General features: G+C 38.8%; 2 protein-coding genes across 2 annotated transcripts; both read right to left on the bottom strand.

The window, feature by feature from the left end:
- Window positions 1–6,343: 6,343 nt before the first annotated feature.
- On the bottom strand, window positions 6,344–10,704 carry LOC117307036 (monocarboxylate transporter 12-like). Its single transcript, XM_033791672.1, has 4 exons — window positions 10,299–10,704; window positions 9,599–9,745; window positions 7,540–8,403; window positions 6,344–6,952 (listed from the first exon to the last, which is right to left on the bottom strand). Exons 1-4 carry the CDS (start codon window positions 10,507–10,509, stop codon window positions 6,825–6,827), a joined length of 1,350 nt encoding a protein of 449 aa, XP_033647563.1. The 5' UTR covers window positions 10,510–10,704; the 3' UTR covers window positions 6,344–6,824.
- A 7,053-nt stretch (window positions 10,705–17,757) lies between these two features.
- LOC117303385 (monocarboxylate transporter 12-like) lies at window positions 17,758–22,026 on the bottom strand. The gene is made up of 4 exons (XM_033787567.1): window positions 21,969–22,026; window positions 21,079–21,225; window positions 18,868–19,728; window positions 17,758–18,457 (listed from the first exon to the last, which is right to left on the bottom strand). The coding sequence occupies exons 1-4, from the start codon at window positions 22,024–22,026 to the stop codon at window positions 18,330–18,332; spliced, it is 1,194 nt and encodes a 397-aa protein (XP_033643458.1). The 3' UTR covers window positions 17,758–18,329.
- Window positions 22,027–22,039: the final 13 nt, after the last annotated feature.

Genomic DNA, 22,039 nt, shown 5'->3' with positions numbered 1-22,039 from the left:
ATAACATATGGATGCCAAACATGGTCAACTACCAAACAGATAAACAAGAAATTAGCCACCACGCAGAGAGCAATGGAAAGAAGGATGCTAGGGATTAAACTGCAAGACCGGATACCCAACCAAGCAATTAGGGATATAACAAAAGTCAAAGACATTATCCAATATGTCAGCACAATGAAATGGAAGTGGGCAGGCCATGTGTCAAGAATGACAGATAACAGATGGACCATAAGAACCACAGAATGGCAACCCCGAGTAGGAAAAAGATCCAGGGGCAGACCGAAGAAAAGATGGAGGGATGACATAACAAAGTTGGTGGGGGGGACCTGGACAAGGATAGCAAAGGAACGGCATACCTGGAAAGATCTGACAGAGGGCTACATCCTGCAGTGGATGGACAATGCCTAGATGATGAGATGAGATGAATGCCCATTTATGTGTGTTTTCTTAACTATATGTGTTACCCCCATTTCCCACTGCCGTTGATTCAATCAGTATGATAATAGTAGACCAGACCGACAGGGAAACAACGGTTAAGCTCATACACTTACCCACCGGCATATGTTGTACTCTCGCACACTCTTGGTAATGTTCCATTTGTATTGCACTCTATACCTGGGTAAGCGTCAGTGGATGTCCTTGGCTATTATAACACATTTCCCGTTTTCCATCGTGCACGGATGCGCTCCACAAACTAAATTCCAACTGCATACAACAAAAACAAATTCTGCTTTTGTTCCAGAATTCCTATAGAGCTGTTACATCTATAGCCTTGCCCAAGGCTCTTAATGCAAGCACCCTGCTATGCATGACTTAGTAGCGACCTTTCGGGACGGCAGCACACAGGACGGTAAAAAATTGTTTTTGTTTGCTAGGAAGATGAGGCTACTTGGTATCAAGCACCTTATTTCTGGTGTTGTGCAACTCCATAACGCTCCCGTCCTAAAGTAAGCTATTTAAATTTGTAGCGCTGCGGACGACCGGCCCCGGACGGACCATGGACCATAGACCTAGGTCCTAGCTCTATGCATGGAGATGCAATACAAACACATGTTTTTTTCATTCATTCACATTTATTTCAATGCTGCCATGCATTAAGTTACATTTGTGTATATCGTTAAAGTTACGATACATGATAATGAGTATATAATGACAAACCAGAGATAAAATAAAAACAATAACAATTTACACGGAAGTTGAATAAATAATCGCAGACAGGACAACATTTAGGCATAGGGTGAAGCAAAAGCTTTTGTTCCCGTACCTACGGACAGACAAGAAACAAACAAACAAATAAACACACCAACAGACTATCACAACACTGACTTACATAGAAACATGATACATGTAGGTACAAAGACAAAACATCATCCGGAAAATATATCATAACTTTACATTCAAAACTAAGAATTAAAGAACTGTGCTTTAATTTTTTTAGCAAAATTTGACAAAGTAGGTGAAGATTTTAACGAATCGCTGAGACTATTCCAATATGTAGTACCACGTTGGACAAGACTATTTCTAAACAATGATGTTCTGTTAAAACGGACATAAAGTTTTTTGTTACGAGTACTTCGAGTATCATAAGAATGAATATTTGAAGTTAATGTAAAGAAAGAGTTAAAACAAGAAGGTAATGCATTATGGTTGTATTTATACATAAATTTACCTAAATTAAGGCAATAAAGATCATTTAATTTTAGAAGTTTAAATTGTTTAAAAAGTGGGGCTGAATGATCACGATAACCAGCATTAGAAATTATGCGAACAGCCCGCTTTTGCAAAGTAAATAGTCTCTCACACCGAGTTGAAGAACCACCCCATATGAGAATGCAGTAGTTTAAATACGGCAGAACAAAAGAATTATAGATGGTCAATAAAATATTACTAGGTAAGAAAAACTTTAAACGATTCATTATACCCACATTTTTTGATAATTTACTTGATACATCATTGATATGATATTTCCAAGTTAGATGTTCATCAATATATATACCTAAGAATTTCGTAACTTTCACTTGATTCAAACTGATACCATTTAGAACTAAGGGAATAGATTGAGTATATTTATATTGATTTGCACAAAATATAACATAATTAGATTTTAGGACATTAATACATAACTTATTGGCTAAAAGCCAAGTACTTATTTTTTGAAGTTCCAAATTAAGGTTCTGAATCGCGGCATCTACATTATTATGACTGTATAATAAACTTGTGTCATCTGCAAATAAGCAAAATGAAATAATATCAGATGAGTTACAAATGTCATTGATGTAAATAATAAAAAGTAAGGGACCCAACACAGAACCTTGAGGAACACCACAAGAAATAAGTTGATCAATAGAATTGACAGCATTATACGAAACAAATTGTTTTCTATTTGATAAGTAACTTTTGAACAAGTCCAATGCTATTCCACGGATACCGTAGTGTTCTAATTTACGAAGCAAGATTTCATGATTAACCGTGTCGAAAGCCTTGGACAAGTCCAAAAATATACCAACAGAGATGTTCTTATCGTCAATAGCTTGTGATAATTTATTAACTACATACGTAATTGCTAGGTCAGTTGAGCGATTTTCTCTGAATCCAAATTGTGATTCAGACAGAATATTGTTTTTGCTTATAAAAGAGTTTAATCTAGAATATATTAACTTTTCATAAGTTTTTGAGAAAATAGATACTACTGTTATGGGCCTATAATTGTTAATATCATGCTTCTTGCCCTTCTTATGTATTGGTGTAACTTTGCCTATTTTTAGCCCGTCAGGAAAAATTCCTAAAGCTAAAGACATATTGAAAAGCTCAGCTAATGGCTTCGCTAGTGAGTAACTAGCCTGTTTAATAACAAAAGAATTTAAACCGTCACAGCCAGACGCTTTACCATGAGGAATGTTGTTAAGAATATCCACTATTTCCTCTTGCGTAATGGGCGTCAAGAAAAGAGAATGTGAACATCTGTTATTCAGAAAAGATTCAAACGCTGTATTACACAATGGGAGGTTACTGGCAAGCCTGGTGCCAATGTTGACAAAGTAATCACTAAATGAATCGGCAATTTCTTTGTTATCATCTATTCTCTTTTCGTCCTGAATAAAATACGAGGGGTTTGCTTTTTGCCTGTTCTTATTTAATAATGAATTGATGAGCTTCCATGTACCTTTCACATTGCCTTTTTCTTGGTTGAATTTTTTACTCAAGTAATTTTTCTTTGATATTCTAATTAAAGAATATAACTTGTTTTTGTATACAGTATAACAAGATTTATTTTGTAAAGTAGGGTTTTTAAGAAATTTTTTATACAGGTAATTTTTCCTTCTTATGGAATTATAAATACCATCCGATAGCCATGGAGACTTATATTTATCATAACGGCATTTGATTTCTTGAACAGGGAAATTTTTGTCATACAATGTTTGTACATGCTCTAGGAAAGTATTGTATATATCATGAATATCATTTGGAGACTTTAAAAAATTCCAATCAGTCTCATTTAGATCATCATTAAAGCATTTTACGTTATTCATGTTAAAATCACGTCTGACATATTTTCGTTCACCCTGATTTTTTTCTTTAAATTGATCAATAATAAGAAATACAGGTAAATGGTCACTTATGTCGGTTACTAAAATACCAGCAGAATGGTTCAGAAAATCATTTGTTAATATATTGTCAATTAAGGTTGAACTATAACTTGTAATTCTTGTTGGTTTGCTTAATAGAGGGTACTCTAGAAACGGTAGGTTGGCTGCGTCCATGTGAGAGAGAAGGTACATATGCAACACGTCCATCAAAAATGTTAAGTGGCATTATCAGTTCTTATGTTCTTATGTTATTTACAAATTTAAGAGCCCCTTAATATCGGTAAAAAGGAGATACTATATGGGTTCGATTATTTTAACCATCATTTTTAGTAAAAGTAATGTGTAATGTATTGGCAAATTGACAGTGTGAAGCTTAGTATTATTAGACAGATATGTCAGAATTTTCATCAATCCCACCGTAACAACAGATTTACGAAAACTGTTTCTATACGGTATGGCGCTTTCATTGTACAAGTTCGAACCCCGACTTTAAAACTACCGATTTTCACCTCGATTCGGCCATAATTGCCGGTAGATCACCCCTTGGAACAACACGTGATACGTTTGATATGATTCAGACTGGTTTTTTCAACTAGTTTTACTCTTTGTTGTAGAATACGCGGCCGAATGCAACCTAGTGGTTACTGTCAACACAATGAAACGCGGGACAATAATGTTATAGGTTTTCTCGGTCAAATTCGGCAAACGAGCAGTCAATTTCATTTTCATGCGTTCGAATTTAAGCTGTTTTGCCTCTCCAGTTGTTACTGCGTTTCAAATTCAGAATTCGGCAATTCAATTTCGTTTTGGGTCGAGTCAAATTCCTTTAGCACTCTGTTCAATTTAGCGTATAGCGTCATTCTTTTTCGTGACACACACGCCTCAAGAAGCGTCTACGAATTTGAATGCTGCTTTGATGAATTGTTAAATTGAATGATTATTTTGTTAATTCGAATGACGCAACATTACATTTGACTAATCCCAAAACGAAATCGAATGACCCTTTTGAGTAGCATTCGATTTTGCGCGAAATAGAATAGCTTGGTGGTTAAATTGGCTGCTCATTTTCCGAAATTGACCGAGAAAACCTATAAATATTATAAATTGTATATTTCAGTATAGGTTTTCTCGGTCAAATTCGGCAAATGAGCAGTCAATTTAATTTTCATGCGTTCGAATTAAAGCCGTTTTGCTTTTCCAGTTGTTACTGCGTTTCAAATTCAGAATTCGGCCATTCAATTTCGTCTTGGGTCGAGTCAAATTCGTTAAGCACTCTGTTCAATTTAGCGTAGCGTCATTCATTTTCGTGACACACACGCCTCAAGAAGCGTCTGCGAATTTGAATGCTGCTTTGATGAATTGTTAAATTGAATAATTATTTTGTTAATTCGAATGACGCAAAATTACATTTGACTAATCCCAAAACGAAATCGAATGACCCTTTTGAGTACCATTCGATTTTGCGCGAAATAGAATAGCTTGGTGGTTAAATTGGCTGCTCTTTTTTCGAAATTTACCGAGAAAACCTATATTAAATTAAATCAAAATTAATATTTGAAAAAAGACTTCTTTACAACACATTGGTTGTTTACAGTTTACGAATCATGTCGTCGGAAAGTTCTTCAAAATCTCGACAATCGAGTGCGACCCCATTGACCTTGAGTTTCGGTTCCAGCCGAACTCAAGAACTACTTATTTCATTTTTTTCACAATTTGTATACATCAGATCTTTGGCTCTTGAGCCTGCTCCAACTTTTGCACAAAGGTAATAAACATCTGCTTGTTCTTAGTTTGGCTTTAATACCCATCTCAGGTCACGTGACGTTGGTCGCGCAATCGGTCCCTTACCAGCTGGAGCTGTTTAAGACCGGTTGGCTTTGAGTGTTGGTCGCCCACGCTCATGTCGTGTGTATCACAGTCTCTAGAACTGGAATAAAATATGAGTGACTCGTTCATAAACGACCGTTTAAAACGTGCCAGAGTCGTGACCTTTTATTGCACAGCCACAACCCTGCCGGTTTTAACGGCCGTTTGAGAACTCGTCGCTACCTTTTTGTTTCCTTATAAGACCTGTCATTGGATATTCATCTCCTGTTTGGTTTCCTTGCGTAATTAAGGAGCAAATTGAATATTTGGCTATATTATTCGCATTATTCTTACAAAATAATGATGGCTGTATATACTTCCATATGAAGTCATTTGTAATTAAAGGAACGTTACAGAATTGGTAAGAAAAAAACGTGAAGACCACAGATTTACATAAAACTTACACGGTCTAATGATGATGATAGTTGAAAACATCCCTTGAAATATTTCTGTCTGAAATGTCATAATTTGATGTGAAATAATACATCGGACAAACTTGAGAGGTTGACACTCAATTTGGGCAAGTCAAACCTCAGTCAAACAGTTCACTGTAGGAATAGCGGTTTTAAAATGAATACCATCCCACTGTTTAAAGTCACCTGGAAGTGGTATTTTTTTCAAAATAAAGCTTTTGTCACTAATATATGTGTTTTGATGAGTGGAATGTGAATAAACAGTTAACTAAGGTTTAAAAAAATCAGTTCTTATGTTATTTACAAATTTAAGTGTAGACCCCGACCCGAGAGGGCGCTGTTCGTGACGTCAATCGAGGCAGACTTTGCCTGTAATGCGTAGAGTTAACACAATTGCAAAGTACATGTACGGACCAAGTCGTGAGTTTGTACGTTTATAAAAATAAAAAAAAATTCTTATTGTTCGTAAGCATATACTCTTGTGTTTGAAAGAAAAAAAATTATATTTCCAGGTGACGTTAATGCAGAAACAACATGTATACATGAACAGTTGTATTTGAAGCTTAACCAAGTAGTTGGATTAGCCACCAGGATCGTGTGAGTTGTTTTTCCTATCCTGATTTTAGTCCTTTCTGCCCTTTATGTTTGTCATTTTTTCTATTGGTCTCTTTTTATACCACTTTTAATTTATCCACTGTAAAATGCAATTTAAAGAAGAATTGTATCATATTGTTCCTTGTCTCTTGATTAAGTTTCGTGTGGTCATGCTTATCAAAAACAAAATTTATTGCCATCCTTGTTTAAGCTTCAAGTTGGTACACGTAACACTATACTGTTTATAAGAAAATGGAGGCCCTCAACGGATAGACAAAGGACTCCACAAATATTACAATTGTTTTGGGGGTTGGGGTCTATGTTTAGGGCATAGTTGGTTGTTGCCTAACCTAGAGATCCGCAGCTAACATTGGTCTTGTTCTCGGTTCGTTATTTTATCATATACGAAGAACAGTATGACGGAAATCAGCATGATGCCACTGTACATAATTAAAGCCGCTTGAAAACTTCCTGTCCATTCGTAAATCAACCCTGAAAGCAAACAACACAATAACATGAGTATTATTGTGATTGCCCATTCTCGTCAGAGCTCGCACACTGTAAGGGGAGTCTTAAAAAGTCTCCACGATTCAGAACTTTAGAACTGTGTTCCTTTGGGGAGGGAGACAAATCGCCTTGGTCAACTGGTAAGGCTGCAGGGGTGGATTTCACAAAGGTAGTCCTAACTTAGGACTAGTCCTAGGCAATGCTAAGAGATAGGACCAGTCCTAAGTTAGGATGAGTTACTGGTCCTAACTTAGGACGAGTCCTATCTCTTAGCATTGCCTAGGACTAGTCCTAAGTTAGGACTACCTTTGTGAAATCCACCCCAGGACTGGCAAATAGAAGGTGCGGGGTTCTAAACGGGCGAGCTAACCACATTTCACATAATAGTTAGGATAAGGTTTGTCGTCTTTAGTTAACTGAATCACAATTTATATAGTGCGCAATATACCAATAATCAAAGTCAAAGAGGCGAGTAAGTGAATTCGCATGAAAGGAAGTCGCCGAGGCGAGAAAACACAATTTGTAACGTTGCACATAACATCTCCAAACCAAAGTAACATTATATTACCAACCTGTTAGCAATCCACTTCCCATCGTACAAAATCCACCTATAAGCGCCTGCCAGCACAGCACAGCTACGAGCCGATCAACGGACGTCAGAAACCGCACAATGACGTCACGTGACTGTGATACAATACCATGCCCCATTCCAATGAAACATGTGACGATCATCTGCACAGGGAAAAGTGTCATGAAAGCTTCGGTGAGATATGAGGCAAACATGAGGACGCAGCCAAGATAAATCCATCTGATGGCAGGAACCTTGCATCGGGTGCGATCCGTAAGAGGAGCCACGAACTTGCCGAGGATGTATCCAATCCCAAAGGTTGTTGGTAACAGCGAAGCTTGGTTACTGCTCAGCCCCTGGAATACACCATGTGACACCATGTATACTACCCACCCATTGAAGCAGAAATCAACGCAAACTATTGACGCAGTCAGAAATATGAATCTTTTCTCTGCAAGTATTTCAAAGTCCATAGATGTAAAGAAACGCTGAATGCTCCTTTTTATCGTCAAAAACGTTCCCCGGTGAGATTCGGCAGAATTACTGTTGTATCTCTCCATTGAAATGTCGTCTCCATCCGCTGCATCGTTTGGTACCTGTTGGTACTGTTCTCTATTTGTTGGTGAAGATACTGCAGGAGCTATAAGCAATTCACCGCATACTAAGATGTGGGAAGTAATACCACCCATTATCAGCATGGTTCCACGCCAGCCGTATGCATCCAGTAGTATCTGTGTCAGGGGACCATACACGATCATCGAGATTGGTATACTTGATGCTGATATTGCAATAGCTACAGAATAGTTCTCACTGAAGTAGGACGCCAGAACACCAAAGAAGGAGAAAAAACTCAAAGCTTTACCAAGACCTGTATAACAAGACAATTTACTTTAGTCAAACGTGTCATTTACAGAGGAATATTTAATTCCACCGACCAACTTAACTAATTCATCGATTGAATGCAATTCAATTCAATTCAATTCAATTCAATAAAATTGAATTGAATTGAATTGAATTGCATTTGAAAATTTGTAGAGTCTCTTATTGATGCTGCTCACATTTGTTGCTGCTTGTGCTTCTGTATGTGGTGCGGGTTTAGTGCTATTGCTGGCGTTGCTGCTGTGTAGACTTGACTCAAGTCCCAATCCCGTGCCACCCCATGAAAACTACTGTTTTGTGATGCTCTGCATCATTTCCCAACCTGTTCCGCATGCGGGGCAGGGACTTGACGATGTCACAGTCGCCGGGTATGTAAATGTATTCACTTATGAATATGTAACATTGCTACGTGATACGTTTTGATCAATCAAATGCAAAACAAAAAAAACTAGTTCATTTGTCATTATTTTTTGTGGGTTAAGTACTTAGTTGATGATTGAAATTTATTTTTGAATAACCAATTAATTATAAAAAAAAATAAAGCACTAAATGTTCATTTGAATTTAAGTTAATACGTTGTAACATACACTGGGGTCGGTTTTGTTTGCAAAAGATGAATTTTGGGAAGTGCAATAAAACGACTTATGACACCGACACCCCCTTGCCTGCTAATGAGTTTACCCGCCCCACGCGCACGCGGCGTATAGACGCGTGCCTTACAACCTCTTCTACTGTGATGTAACAGGGTACAATGAATACTTTACCGACATGGCAGCGCTTCTACGCTCCCATTGGTTTTGTACATCTCCCCATTTGGGGAGATTTTCGAATAACAACGTGCACTTTGACGACGAGCGCGCACTGTACTGTGTATCCCACGTTGTTTGCTAGTAAGTTGGAGCATGTTGGAGTGATATGCATGAAGGACCTCTCACACGAGAATGGGACTTGAATCAAGTCTAGTTGCTGTACTGCTACTACTATTGCTACCGGTGTTGCTGCGTACAGTGCTTATTGGTGTTATTGCTTCTGGTGCTGCTACTGCTGCTAGCTGCTGCCGTTGTTGTTGCCTTGCTGCTGTTTTGGTTGCTCTCAGTTTCGGTCATTAAACATATTTGGTTAGGTGTTCAGACACAAGCCAGGTTTGTTTTAATATCCAGGCGTTTGTTTATTTATTTGCTTACCAGATAGAATGACAATAGAAAGAGCTAGCTGTAACACTGTAGTCGACTGCGAGCCGATGATGAAGCCAGCCGACCCCAGTACTCCACCGACGATAACAACGCAGCGTCTGCTGCTAACTAGACGGTCAATGCTTGCAACAAAAGGACCTTCATCAAAACAGTAATACATTCATTAAAAACAAGGGAGATATAATTTTAAAGACAGTACACGGTTTGTAACTACCCTCTCACTCAAATCACTTTTCTTGTTGGATTTTAGCATCTAAAATAAACGCTTATTAAACCTTACCAACGTGCACAAATTTCGCAATATAAAAAACACTTCAACAATTGTTACAATTGACATGTAAACAAACAACATTAGTAAAACTGTTAAACACAACAAGTCGTTACGAGTCAGTCTTCGGTTTCAATAATGCTATACGTTTATTAATAATAAACGAATCACTTCTGTTGTACACTCATTATTATCAAACTTAACCAAAAACTCCGGTTCCGAAGGATTGCTCTTAGGAATCATTTACGTGTCAATATAATACTGTAATTAATTGGACATGGAAATCGAATTGCAAACAGTGCGGGTTCCCTTAACGTTTTTCCCCTTCTTTTCGAACCGCTTTAATTGTTAAGGTCAGAGTTATATAGTACTTTTCCCATTCAGGTAAAGTTTTTGATAAAGGGCTACGCATAAATGTCTTACCGGAGAGGAGACTCATTGAGTTATATAGAACGGCCATCCAACCAATTATCCACAGGTCACTATTGAAGTCATTCTGCATGGCTAGGAGGAGAACACCCAAAGCCTTCAGATTTCCGTATGTGATGAAAAAGGCGACAAATGTTGCGCCCACAACAACCCAACCCCAAGGATCCCTGTCCTGGTGGTGAACTGGTCTTCGTTGAGAAGCCATAAAGAACAGCGGAGTCGCTCAATTGCAAATGGCACCTGGCACCGTAGAATACTAACGGATGAAACCAATAGCTAACATCAACCAAGTGACCTGCCTGCTGGGATATACAGGAATTTATTCCTCCATGGTACGACTACTTGGCCACTTTATTAACATGGAAGGTCATCACGTCAACATTTGGTACTGTTTCCTTGGGTGTGGGTGTGTGTGTGTGCAGTCACTGCGCACTCATCACGTCAACATTCCGTACTGTTTCCTTTTGTGTGTGTGCAGTCACTGCGCACCGGTCTGAATAGGGCTTTATTTCATTTGTTACGTCCATTTCTGGATTATTAAATACTGTATCGAAAAAATACTATCACATACCGGAGCAAAAACGTTTTATTGTACCTACAAAAAATATAACACCATTTTTGGGGCTCAAAACAAGGAAATATGGGACCAAAAACATTGCGATCTTTGTGCAAAAATAACGGTCTTCAAAAAAGTAATTTTTTTAAATAGTTAACGAAACTGTGCAGAAGAATTTTACCGTATGGATGGTAGATACACTATTGATGTATTCATTCGCTGTATTCGTCATCTCTGAGGATACTCAAAACAGTCAAGTTAGAAGGAAGTAGCTCATCTTCGTAAGTCCCCTTCCAAGTACCCAGGTCAAAATTCCAGTTGAACCTAGTTAACTGGGGTCAACTGGTTCAACTGGATAATGATCAAACTCGTCCATTTTCCATATTAACCAACTGGTTTGGACTAGGTTTAACTGTGTTCAACTAGGTTGAAATTATAAACCAGTTGGTGTCTGTCCATTTTCCATATTAAACCAACTGGTTTTAACTGTGTTTAACTAGTTTATCAACTGGTTTCAACTAGTTCCAGTTAAACCCAGTTTAACTAGGTTCAACTGGAATTTCGACCTGGGTAGCCTTACGTATTATATCAAGGAATTTAATATGACACTCATACTTAGTTGGGTAATCTAGAGTCTAAAACAGTTCCACAGGAGATGTATATTTGTTCAGACAGCTACGGTGAGCTGTGAAATAAACACAACCAATGAAACGGTAAAATGCTAATAACCCAAGATCATCATCCTCATTAAGGTTGGTGTTTGAAAGCAGCCCTTCAGTGTTTTCCGTAAACAATCCACAAATGAATGCAGCATATTAAAAAAATGTATTGAAAAATGATCGCTTTCCTAAACGAACAAAGTACGACACAAAATCACAGCCACTACAAATAAATATGACTTGAATAATCTTACACACATCCAAGCCTTTGTCAACAAGACCAGCTAGATCAGGATCTCTATGTAAACAATCTTTGAACTTTTGCAGATGTAAACACTTAACATCACCAGGCTTGGCTCTGTACTGAATTATTACATTTTTGTTGCTTATCTGCAATGGCAGACCAATCATTGCAATGTCACGGTCAATAGAATAAACTTGAACAACTGAACACAAACACTCTTGTACATGGAGCCAAATTTGTGTATCAGACTCTTCATGATTGTGAACAAAATGACTGGACTGACTATCTTTAGTGACTTCAATTCAGTTTTTACTACTTGCTTTGGCTTGTTACATGTAACTGTTGCACCATCAAAATTTACCTGAGTGCCATGTAATTGAGTCTCTTCGTTCATGTCACTGGTATCACTGATATCATCAAACAATTCTGAAAGAATGTCAGTGCTACTGTTGAAATAATGAATAAGACTCAACTGAAAGCTAATGTTTGTATGCTTTGGCAGTTGCCAATCATCAAAAATATTACCAGATGCAATGGGCCATATTTTTGACCGCGTGAGGGCGCTCTCAATCACTTCCGGGGGTATATTCATTCATACCCAAAACAGTTTTTAAAGATTGGAACACATTATAACCACAGACATCTAATCCATCACAGACAATAAGACTTTTAAAGGAGCCGTTATAATCCACCTCTAAAGCAAATTGAAACTACGGCGCAACAAAAGTGACAGAACGCCTATTAATTTGTGCAGGGCGAATCGCGTGTACCCCCGGAAGTGATCAAAATACTATTTATAGCGCCCTCGCGCGGTCAAAAATAAGGGGCATTGCTTCATCAGTGACAAGTGATCCAATACCGACAGGTCTGCAACAATCTTTGAACAGAAGATTGAAATGACCACACAACGTAACTGAACTAGGTGTTTACAAGATACATGTATATGATAATCGTTATGCAAAACAGATTTATCAACAGGGTAGCTTGCAACTTCTTTCAACTCTGTGCCGATTTTTGGGTTTACTCTAATTGCAGTCTGGGTAGCATAAGACGCAGCACAAATCTCAAGGTGACCTGCATAAGTACCAGCATTTATGTCATCCTTAATTCGAGAAATGAAATCTGGATACGACTTATTTGAATCTACTTCTAAAAGGTGCCGTCTCTCCGCATCTGGTAATAATTCAAAAATACCTACATGGTTTTCTAAAACAGTACACACTCCTTGCCTAATTAATAAAGAAATGTTGGAAGTCCAACCGAGTTTCTTGGACATTTCAGTAAATTTGAATCTCCAAAAACTGCAAGACACCGATAGAAACAAGCTCCATCACCAAAGATATTAATGTTTGAGAAGTCAGATGTCTTATTACCTGATAATAGTTCCACATCAGACAATAATTCTGAAGGCTTTGTTTGCTGAGCCATAATGGATGTTCCATGCCAGCTTCTAGCAAAACCTTTAGAAGTAACTGCTGCATATGATGCAAGTACATCTACATTATCTACTGAGAGGATAGTAAAGGAAGATTTATGCAAGGTAGAAAGTTTATTATTTGCAGATCTACTTTCCTTAACCTCTTCAAGAAATCTATCCAATGTATCTCTGTGAAAATAAGTCATACATGTGGAGAAACAAAGTGCAGCCTTGTTAAACATCTGCATAAGTTTACTTGAATTTGATAAGCGACGTATGCAGTTTGCAGTCACAATGTGAAAAGGGTAATTATTGCACTCATTCAAAATGAAGTGCAAGATCAAAATAGCATTCAAACGCCTTTACCGCTGAAGTTTTGCTTGATCACTTACAGCAGAGGGAAGTGCATATGTTTGGAAATCAGAAAAATGTGCATGCCTCTGCTCTTTGTCACTCATGGTAATGAAAGATATAAAGTTGAATATGACAGGGTCTATCATTTCAAGCAATTTTTCGTAATTAAACTCAACAACTGCCAAAGGATTTTGCTTATAGTATTCAGTGACTGTTCTTGACTGAAGTTTTAATCTCCTTGCTATCTCTGGGATGGTGTGCTCCAGTGACAAATTAAAATTGGTGCTTGCATCAGTTGCAAGTGGTGGAGAGGAATCACTTGAATCTTTTTGCTTTAACCTCAGCAAACGAATTTTTGCATGAGCTTGATGCAAAGCCTTCTTTAAATCTTTATGGGTGTGCATTAGGAGTGTGGTTTTGCGCCGGGCATCCATACGATGAACTGTCAGCAATTTACCAAATTTACTCATGACTGATGTCAAAAGCCACCGTGCTGTACGCAAACAATAATTCACATCAAAGTTACATTCCTTATGCTTTCGCAGGTTTATTTTACTTTTTGCTTTCACGTCTGTTAATTAATAATCAATTTTGTACAGGATTTATAACCCGTTCTCTCCACAGGAATGATTTAAGATATTTCCCCTTGACTGTATTCCCCCATCTATTATGGCACTTGCTCCCGACACCAAGTGCACTTTCCGCAAGCTTCGTAAGCTTAAGGAAAAGAACACCCGTTACATGTCACATCTTGATAACTACCGTTTTTATCGTTTGTCCCGTATCATTCCCAAAGGCCTACAGATCAAGTGTACCCCTTCCTTTGGGGACCTTGACCCATCCTTTTTGAAGAAATGGAACAAGACACTCACTAATACGTCTTTCCGTTTGATCAAGTTGCTGGAAAATCAATGCCAACAATTCATTGATAATCAGTTACTTGAGATAACAAACACTGAGTCTCAACTCCAGGAGTCATGCTCTATTGAAGAGTTTGAACAGTTACAAGATACCATACTATGTAACGTCAAACACTTAAGGTCCACCCTAATGGACAAACAGAACAAGAAACGTATGAATGTCATGGCTGACCATAAGAAACACACCCATAGACGTTTTTTAATAAACAAATATATATAAAAAAAATCCACTACTATCACAGCACAGTGTTTCATATAATATATAGGGCCTACATGACATTTTGCATGTGGCAGAGAAGTACATAACATTTTCCCACACAAGGCTCCAAATTTAAGAACGAATTTCATCGCCAAAACCAATACAAAACGGGTACAAAAAGTAGCAACAGTAAATTGTGTTTACAAAGAGCGTATCAGCCATATTGGCGTGACGTCACGCAAAAATGAGAGCCATGATTTTTTTTTTTTTTTTTTGAAAATGTTTAGGTCGTATAAAAAGACAATGGTTTAACGTGCAGAAGTGAATGTCACTGAAAAGAGCCGGTTTGGTCTCGACGTTTCGAGTAGTATACTTTGTTCGTCTTCAGGGGAATGCTGGGCTGCTTGTGGTGGTTGAGCAAGTAGCGCTGGATGGATGCCACTTGGGCGGGAACGATCCAAGTTTTCTTTGTCGGCGATGCGTAAGAGTTGTTTGCTGGCTGGATGTGTGTGCGCAGCTAAAATGGGTGGGCTTGAGGATGAGGGACCATATGTCGTTGATGAAGAACCCTATGGAACTGTATGATGTGCTTCTATCTCGATGGCCTCCTGACTCGTCGTTGGTGCCAGGAGGACTGTACAGGTACAGGTGCGATGAGTTTGGCTTGATGCCAATCGATGATGTGGTCTTGTTCGTGGGAATGTTTGATGATTGCTGATTTGCCAAGACTTGTACCTTAAACTCATCGGTTTTCAGATAAACCTTAAAATGGGATCAAATTGGTTTTATGCGTCAGTCCTTTAATCATAAACGTTTTCTTCCACGACAGCTGAAATTGTGTTTATACCGGTTTGAATTGTTGTGTATATACAGTACATAAGACCTCCCTATGAATATGCATCTCCTTTTCAGTTTTCTTGACTAAAAAACTATGCAACAACTTTAATATTTGGCTGCAACAACAACTAAAGTCACCTGGAAATATATATATATTTTTTTCAAACATTACAATATTTGTTTCTTTTAAATTAGTACACTGCATTACAAACAGCACTTATGCATCCGGTCAAGCACACAAAATTATGCAAAAAAACAATACTGGCAGGAAATACTGGTCTTCGACAATAATTACCAAGTGTGTCCAGTTTAAAAATAATTGCTTTTTTGTAGACCATGGATGGTATATCTCCATGGTTAGACCATGGCTGAAGAAATATGAGGTAGATTGCTTCATCACAACCTGTACACCATTGTGTGAAGCGATAGTAGAAGAAAAGCAGGTTGTGTGGTCCCCATTTATTTCTCCTCCATGCCACAACTATTTTCATTCCACATACCACCAGTGGCCCAAGGTCCCTTGCGGTCATCACTAAAGCTCGTGCATGCGCGAGAGTATTTTTCGGGCAAAAACACGCCCATTTTTCCGGTCCGACGACTTTTCCAGCGCTGTGCAGCAAAAACTTCGAGCCGTCGTGCCTCGAGAATCCGGACTACATACACTACACATTTTGACATGATGAGAAAAGTTATTTTCTAAGACATGACGCCATCCCAACCATTTTTCCAGCTAGTGGGGAAGTCGAAGAAGATACCTGAAAGAGGTAACGAACCTAAAAGAGCATTTGCCTACCGTAAAAAAAAAATCAGGTATTGTTTCAACTTTGAGGGCATGTTTTTAGCTTGCGCCAAGTGTCACTTTCTTGTGTTGGCACTGCATGCGGTTCATCGTGCTGGTTAATCCAAGTGGACCATCCGCACAGCAGCCATACAGTGCGTGCAGTCTGCTCCGTGAACGTAGTTTTGTACGTGAGCATCATACCGATCAGGTATCCAGACGTAGTGTACGGGGCTAGTCTGGTTCCCAGACCCAAAAATCCCCGACTAGGCTCTGTCGAATTTAGGGTCCGGTATCACCCAAAATCACGTGACCAAAGGAGGAATTCCTCCTTTTTCGAAGTTATCCGAAATGTTCCGAATGTGTTGTCGTCAACATTCGGACAGTATCGTTGATGGTCGGTATTGAATCAAAATGTCAGTCTTGTCGGCCGTAGATACAGGAGTTTTTGCTATTTACAGCCAATGAAGGCGCTGTGCCTAAATAAAGCGTTTGCAAAGCGATGCGACATGTTCAAAATATAAACCATGGAAATCGCTCCGGGATCTGGTAAGTTTTTGTCCTTTTTCTTCAAAATATTTTCTCACGGGTGTTTTGACTTGAGTGATTTTTGAAAGTGGTAAAAATGGGGCAAATCTGGTGACTAGCTGTCGAAATTATACGTGTTGAACCAGATTGTCATTTGCCGATCAAAAGAATCTCCTCCGGCCTGGCGGCCGTCGGGAGGAGGGTTACGTTATCATCGCAACTAGTGCAGACATGGTTTCCCTGGAGATGACCCCCGACCCTGACAAGTTGCGTCATGCGCTATTTTTAACCGTGGGTGATACCTGACCTAAGATTTTTAACGAGAGACGTCAAGGAATCTTTGGTCAGGGGACCAGACTAGTACGGGGCCAGACTACACATTTTCTATTCAGATATCGGTCCTCGATTGACGTAACCAACAGCGCCCTCTCGGGTCGGGCTTATTTTTTAATTTGTAAATAACATGGAAACTAATTTTTTTAAACCTTAGTTAATTGTTTATTAATATTCCACTCATCAAAAGACATTTTTGTGACAAAAGCTTTATTTTGACAAAATACCACTTACAGGTGACTTTCGCATTATTCTAATACTCGTGGCTACTTTATAAAACTCCCTCACAAATGACATGTAGTTAAAAAGATGTATTCATCCCATTTCCGACAGACTTGGGTGGTTGACACAAATAGTGGAAGAGCAAATCACACCACTGTGTAATGCAGAACTAATAGGTACAAGAACAGTCCTATCTGAGCTTAAATGAACACGTTGCCTTGGATCGGTCGATTTGGTCTTTGAAAAGCGTTTGTAACCGTTTGTTATTATATGCATATGGGTAGAAAGATATTTTAAATGTAGAATACAATGATCCACACAAACATGACTCGAAATTACATGGTTTTTCTTTTACTCCGTCGACTAACACGGTCGGCCATTTATGGGAGTCAAATGGTTGACTTCCTTAAACCGTGTTAGTTCGCCCAGTAAATGGAAAACCACAACAGTATTCGTTTCAGCGTTCTTCACAATTTTTACTGAATTAAAATACTGCAGCTCATGGGACAGTTCAATGCCATTAGCTATAAATAAATACACATCCAAGTTTAATAATTGAAGAGGAAAACAAAAATGACTCCTGAACCAGTCCACAGAATGTTTTTTTTTTTTTTTTTTACAATTTATACATAATCTCGTCGGACAGGTATTCAAAAACTTAACAAATGCTCCACATCACAGAGTTTGACTCCGTTTCACTGTATTTTACGTAATTTCCGGTCGGACTGGAAGCCAGTGTCAATACGGGGTGCAGGAGTGGCTGATTCCCAAAATTCATCTTCAGACACAAGCAACTTGATCGGTCCTGAACTTCCGATGCATCAAGTTGGTACGCCGCACTATATACGGAAGCAGAAGCCCTATGAGGGCGTATGTCATGAACCAATTGTAATCATTTTCTTCGTTCTTATCTTGTTTTCGTTGTTATTTGGGGCCGGGTTTAGTTAGTTGGTTGCTGTCTAATCCATAGATCCGCAGCTAGCATTGGTCTTGTTCTCGCTTTGTTATTTGTTCATATATGAAAAACAACAGGATCGAGATCAGCATGATGCCACTGTACATAATGAGAGCCCCTTGAAAACTTCCTGTCCATTCGTAAATCAACCCTGAAAGCAAACAACGGAAAAACATGACATAGTTTTCATTTAATTGTGTGTTTTATTGTGATAGTCAAGATTCAGTTCCCGTCAGTGTGTTTTTCGCCCACTGTAAGGTGGTCTATAATGAGTCCCCATGACTCAGAATTGTATTACTCTGTTGCTTTCGGGAGGGAAAAGCATCATGGTCAAGGCTGCAGAACTGGCAAAAAGAAGGTGGCAGGTTTGATACCAGTTAAGCTAACCGCTGATTTCACAATGACTAGAATAAGTATTGTCTCTTGTAAGTAATCAACATGTACTTGGTTGTAAGATTCATAATCATAATCGAAGTCATTGAGATGAGTTAGTTATTATATTTTAAAATAACACAAAAAAAAACTTTAAAACTATGTCCAACGTGCTTAATTAATACCAACCTGTTAGCAATCCACCTCCAATCCCACAAAATCCACCTATAAGCGCCTGCCAGCACAGCACAGCTACGAGCCGATCAACGGACGTCAAAAACCGTACAAGGACGTCATGTGACTGCGATGTAATGCCTTGTCCTATTCCAATGAAACCCGTAACGATCATCTGCACATGGAACGGTACAATGAAAGCTTCGGTGAGGTACGAGGCACACATGAGGACGCAGCCAAGATAAACCCATGTGCATGTATGAAGCTTGAACCGGGTGCGATCCAACAAAGGAGCTGCGAACTTGCCGATGAAGTATCCAATCCCGAATGATGTTGGTAACAGTGAAGCTTGGTAACTGCTCAGCCCCTGGAATATACCGTGTGACACCATGTACACTATCCACCCAGCGAAGCAGAAATCATAGCCGCTCATTGCCGCAGTTAGAAATATGAATCTTGTGTTTGCCAGTAATTTAAAGTCCATGGAGATAAAGACACGCTGGATGTTCTCCTTTATCGTCAAACACTTTCCATGGTGAGATTTAGCACAAGGAATGTCGTCTCCCTCCGTTGAAATGTCACCGTTCGCTGCATCGTTTGGTACCTGTTGGTACTGTTCTGTATCTGTTGGTGATGCTACTGCAGGAGTTTTAAGCAATGCACCACAAACTACAAGGTTGGAAGTAATACCACCCATTATCAGCATGGTTCCACGCCAGCCGTATGTATCCAGAAGTATTTGTGTCAGGGGACCATACACGATCATCGAGATTGGTATACTTGATCCTACTAACGCAATTGCATCGGAATAGTTGTCAGTGAAGCAGGACGCCAGAGCACCATTGCAGGGGAAAATACTCAAAGCTTTACCTATACCTGCAGAGAAAAAGAATGAGACAGTAGCTAAAAGTCTCATTGAAAAGTAACGATTTGTAGAAGATGAGGAAATCGATAAACCGACCCCAACCAACTATTTCATCGCGATCTGATTCCTTTGGAAATTGGCGTTTTCTGGTGCTTGCTGTTTGTGGTGTTAATGTGATTGCTTCTGCTGCTGTTTGTGTCGTTGCTGCTGTTGATGTTGCTGCTATTACTGCTGCTGCTGACACTGCTGCTCATTCTGCTTAATATGCTGATATTGCCGTTTTTGTCTAAAAACATGACTATTGGACAAGTCCGCAGAATGGATTGTTTACAATCAATGCATCATCGCAAATGAAATCAAAATCTCACCCCTTTATTTGTTTAAATTATTATGTGTTATTGGCATTTTTTGCTTGTCTTTTATTTCTGAGTTGCCTTGCTTGGCTTGATGGTGGGTAATACACTGGAGGGTTTGTTTTGTCATGTTAATTTTCGATTGTTGTCTTGAACCAAAAGGTCAGCCACTTTGTAAGTGATTTTCTGTCGCTATTGGCTTTCCCTGCCAGGGTTCTTGTCTTTTGTTTTGTCTCCAGTGTTTTGTGTTCTACTGGAGGTGTTTCCTACACAATCCTGATATCTTCCCGCGGCCAGGCCAGGTTTCGCAGTAATTTGCTTGTGTTTTTACATATTGTATTCTTATTAACCATTATAGCTTGTTCTTGTAATTCTTTGATGGGCAATTTGTTTAATACTTGTGTTTTTTCATGTTTGCTGGCAAATAAAATGGAATGAAATGAAAAAAAAAAAAAAAAAAAAACGCTCCGCGGTGTTCGACTCCATTTCACTGCATTTTACCGATGGTAATGCCGCAGCTGTTGTTATTTGATTCAAACAGAATACTTGACACTAGACACTGGACACTATTGGTAATTGTCAAAGACAAGATTTCTCACTTGGTGTATCTCAACATATGCAGAAAATAACAAACCTGTGAAAATTTGAGCTCAATCGGTCATCGAAGTTGCGAGAAAATAATGAAAGAAAAAAATACCCTTGTCACACAAAGTTGTGTGCATTTAGATGGTTGATTTCGAGACCTCAACTTCTCAGTCTGAGGTCTCGAAATCAAATTCGTGGAAAATTACTTTTTTGAGTAATTACCAATAGTGTCCACTACCTTTAAACGTAAACGATGGACAACAATGTGCTGCGCATGAGCATTAACAGATGCTTTAAATGTAAATCTTACACAGGAAGATGGTGACAACACAACTTGAACCTCAAATCTTCCCCGGCCCTTTGGTATTCGAATGAAACATTGAAACAAATCATCAGAATGAATTAAGTCACGTATATTCTTACCTGATAGAATGGCAATAGAAAATGTTAACTGTAACACCGTAGTCGACTGCGAGCCGATAATGAATCCAGCAGACCCCATTACTCCACCGACGATAACAACGCTGCGTCTGCTGCTAACGAGACGATCAATGCTGGCGACAATGGGACCTGCATCCAAACAGTTATGAACTCATTTAATATATTAAAAGCATTCGATCAAGTTATTTTCACTAGACAAGTACGACAATTTGCGTGTACAGCATCTGTACAGAGACAAGACTGGTAACATTGTCAAGCGCAACAACTTATTGCGAGACGGTCTTCGGTTATGCAGTGACCTAACGTTTGTTCGTAATCCAAAAAATGTTGTTAACACTCATTTTTTAGAACACTTATAGAACCAAACTGAACTTGACAAACTGAACTGAGTCTTTGCATTCATGCCCTTGGGAATAAAAATTTACATGTTAATATAACACTCTAATTGAACATGGTAATTGAACATGGAAACAGTGTGGGCTCCCCTGACAAGTTGATTTTTCGAACCGTGCTGAACAATAACTTTATTGCTTATAGGTGATTTCCCTAGAAAACCAGACGAACCTTTTTATATCAATAACCACAATGATTGGTTTATTTGGGGTTTTCTCTATTCTTATTTGGGCCTTTCTATAGTTTTTTCACCCAGGTTTTTACTTGAACATTGAATATTAACCCCGTAAAGTCGAGGTCCCCAATGGCTGGAGTCTTTTTCCAACACGTTAGGTATGGGATTGTATGAGATTGTCCGTAAGTGTTTCTCTACACACATTAATAGTCGTTCGCATATTCAACCAATGTGAATGCCCACATTTTCCTCGCATGATACTGGTGTTGGGCCTTTGCTTTAACCTGTCCAATCATGGGCTTACCCAGGATGGTGCCCATATGGGTCACGTGCATACTCTTCCCACGTGGGATTGCCCACATTTTTCCCCATATG

The sequence above is a fragment of the Asterias rubens genome, chromosome 2, assembly GCF_902459465.1.
Source record: "Asterias rubens chromosome 2, eAstRub1.3, whole genome shotgun sequence".
Classification (NCBI taxonomy): Eukaryota; Metazoa; Echinodermata; class Asteroidea; order Forcipulatida; family Asteriidae; genus Asterias; species Asterias rubens.
Note: the sequence above shows the minus strand (reverse complement) of the source record. Positions and strands in the feature narration are given on the sequence as shown.

Coding starts and splice junctions, on each gene's coding strand:
- LOC117307036 (XM_033791672.1), bottom strand. CDS start 10,509: ATGGCTTCTCAACGAAGACCAGTTCACCACCAGGACAGGGATCCTTGG. Junction 9,746..10,298: donor CTCAATGAGTCTCCTCTCCG/GTAAGACATTTA, acceptor GTTTTGATGAAG/GTCCTTTTGTTGCAAGCATT. Junction 8,404..9,598: donor TTCTATTGTCATTCTATCTG/GTAAGCAAATAA, acceptor CTTGTTATACAG/GTCTTGGTAAAGCTTTGAGT.
- LOC117303385 (XM_033787567.1), bottom strand. CDS start 22,026: ATGTGGGCAATCCCACGTGGGAAGAGTATGCACGTGACCCATATGGGC. Junction 21,226..21,968: donor CCATATGGGCACCATCCTGG/GTAAGCCCATGA, acceptor GTTTGGATGCAG/GTCCCATTGTCGCCAGCATT. Junction 18,458..18,867: donor TGGAGGTGGATTGCTAACAG/GTTGGTATTAAT, acceptor GTTTGCTTTCAG/GGTTGATTTACGAATGGACA.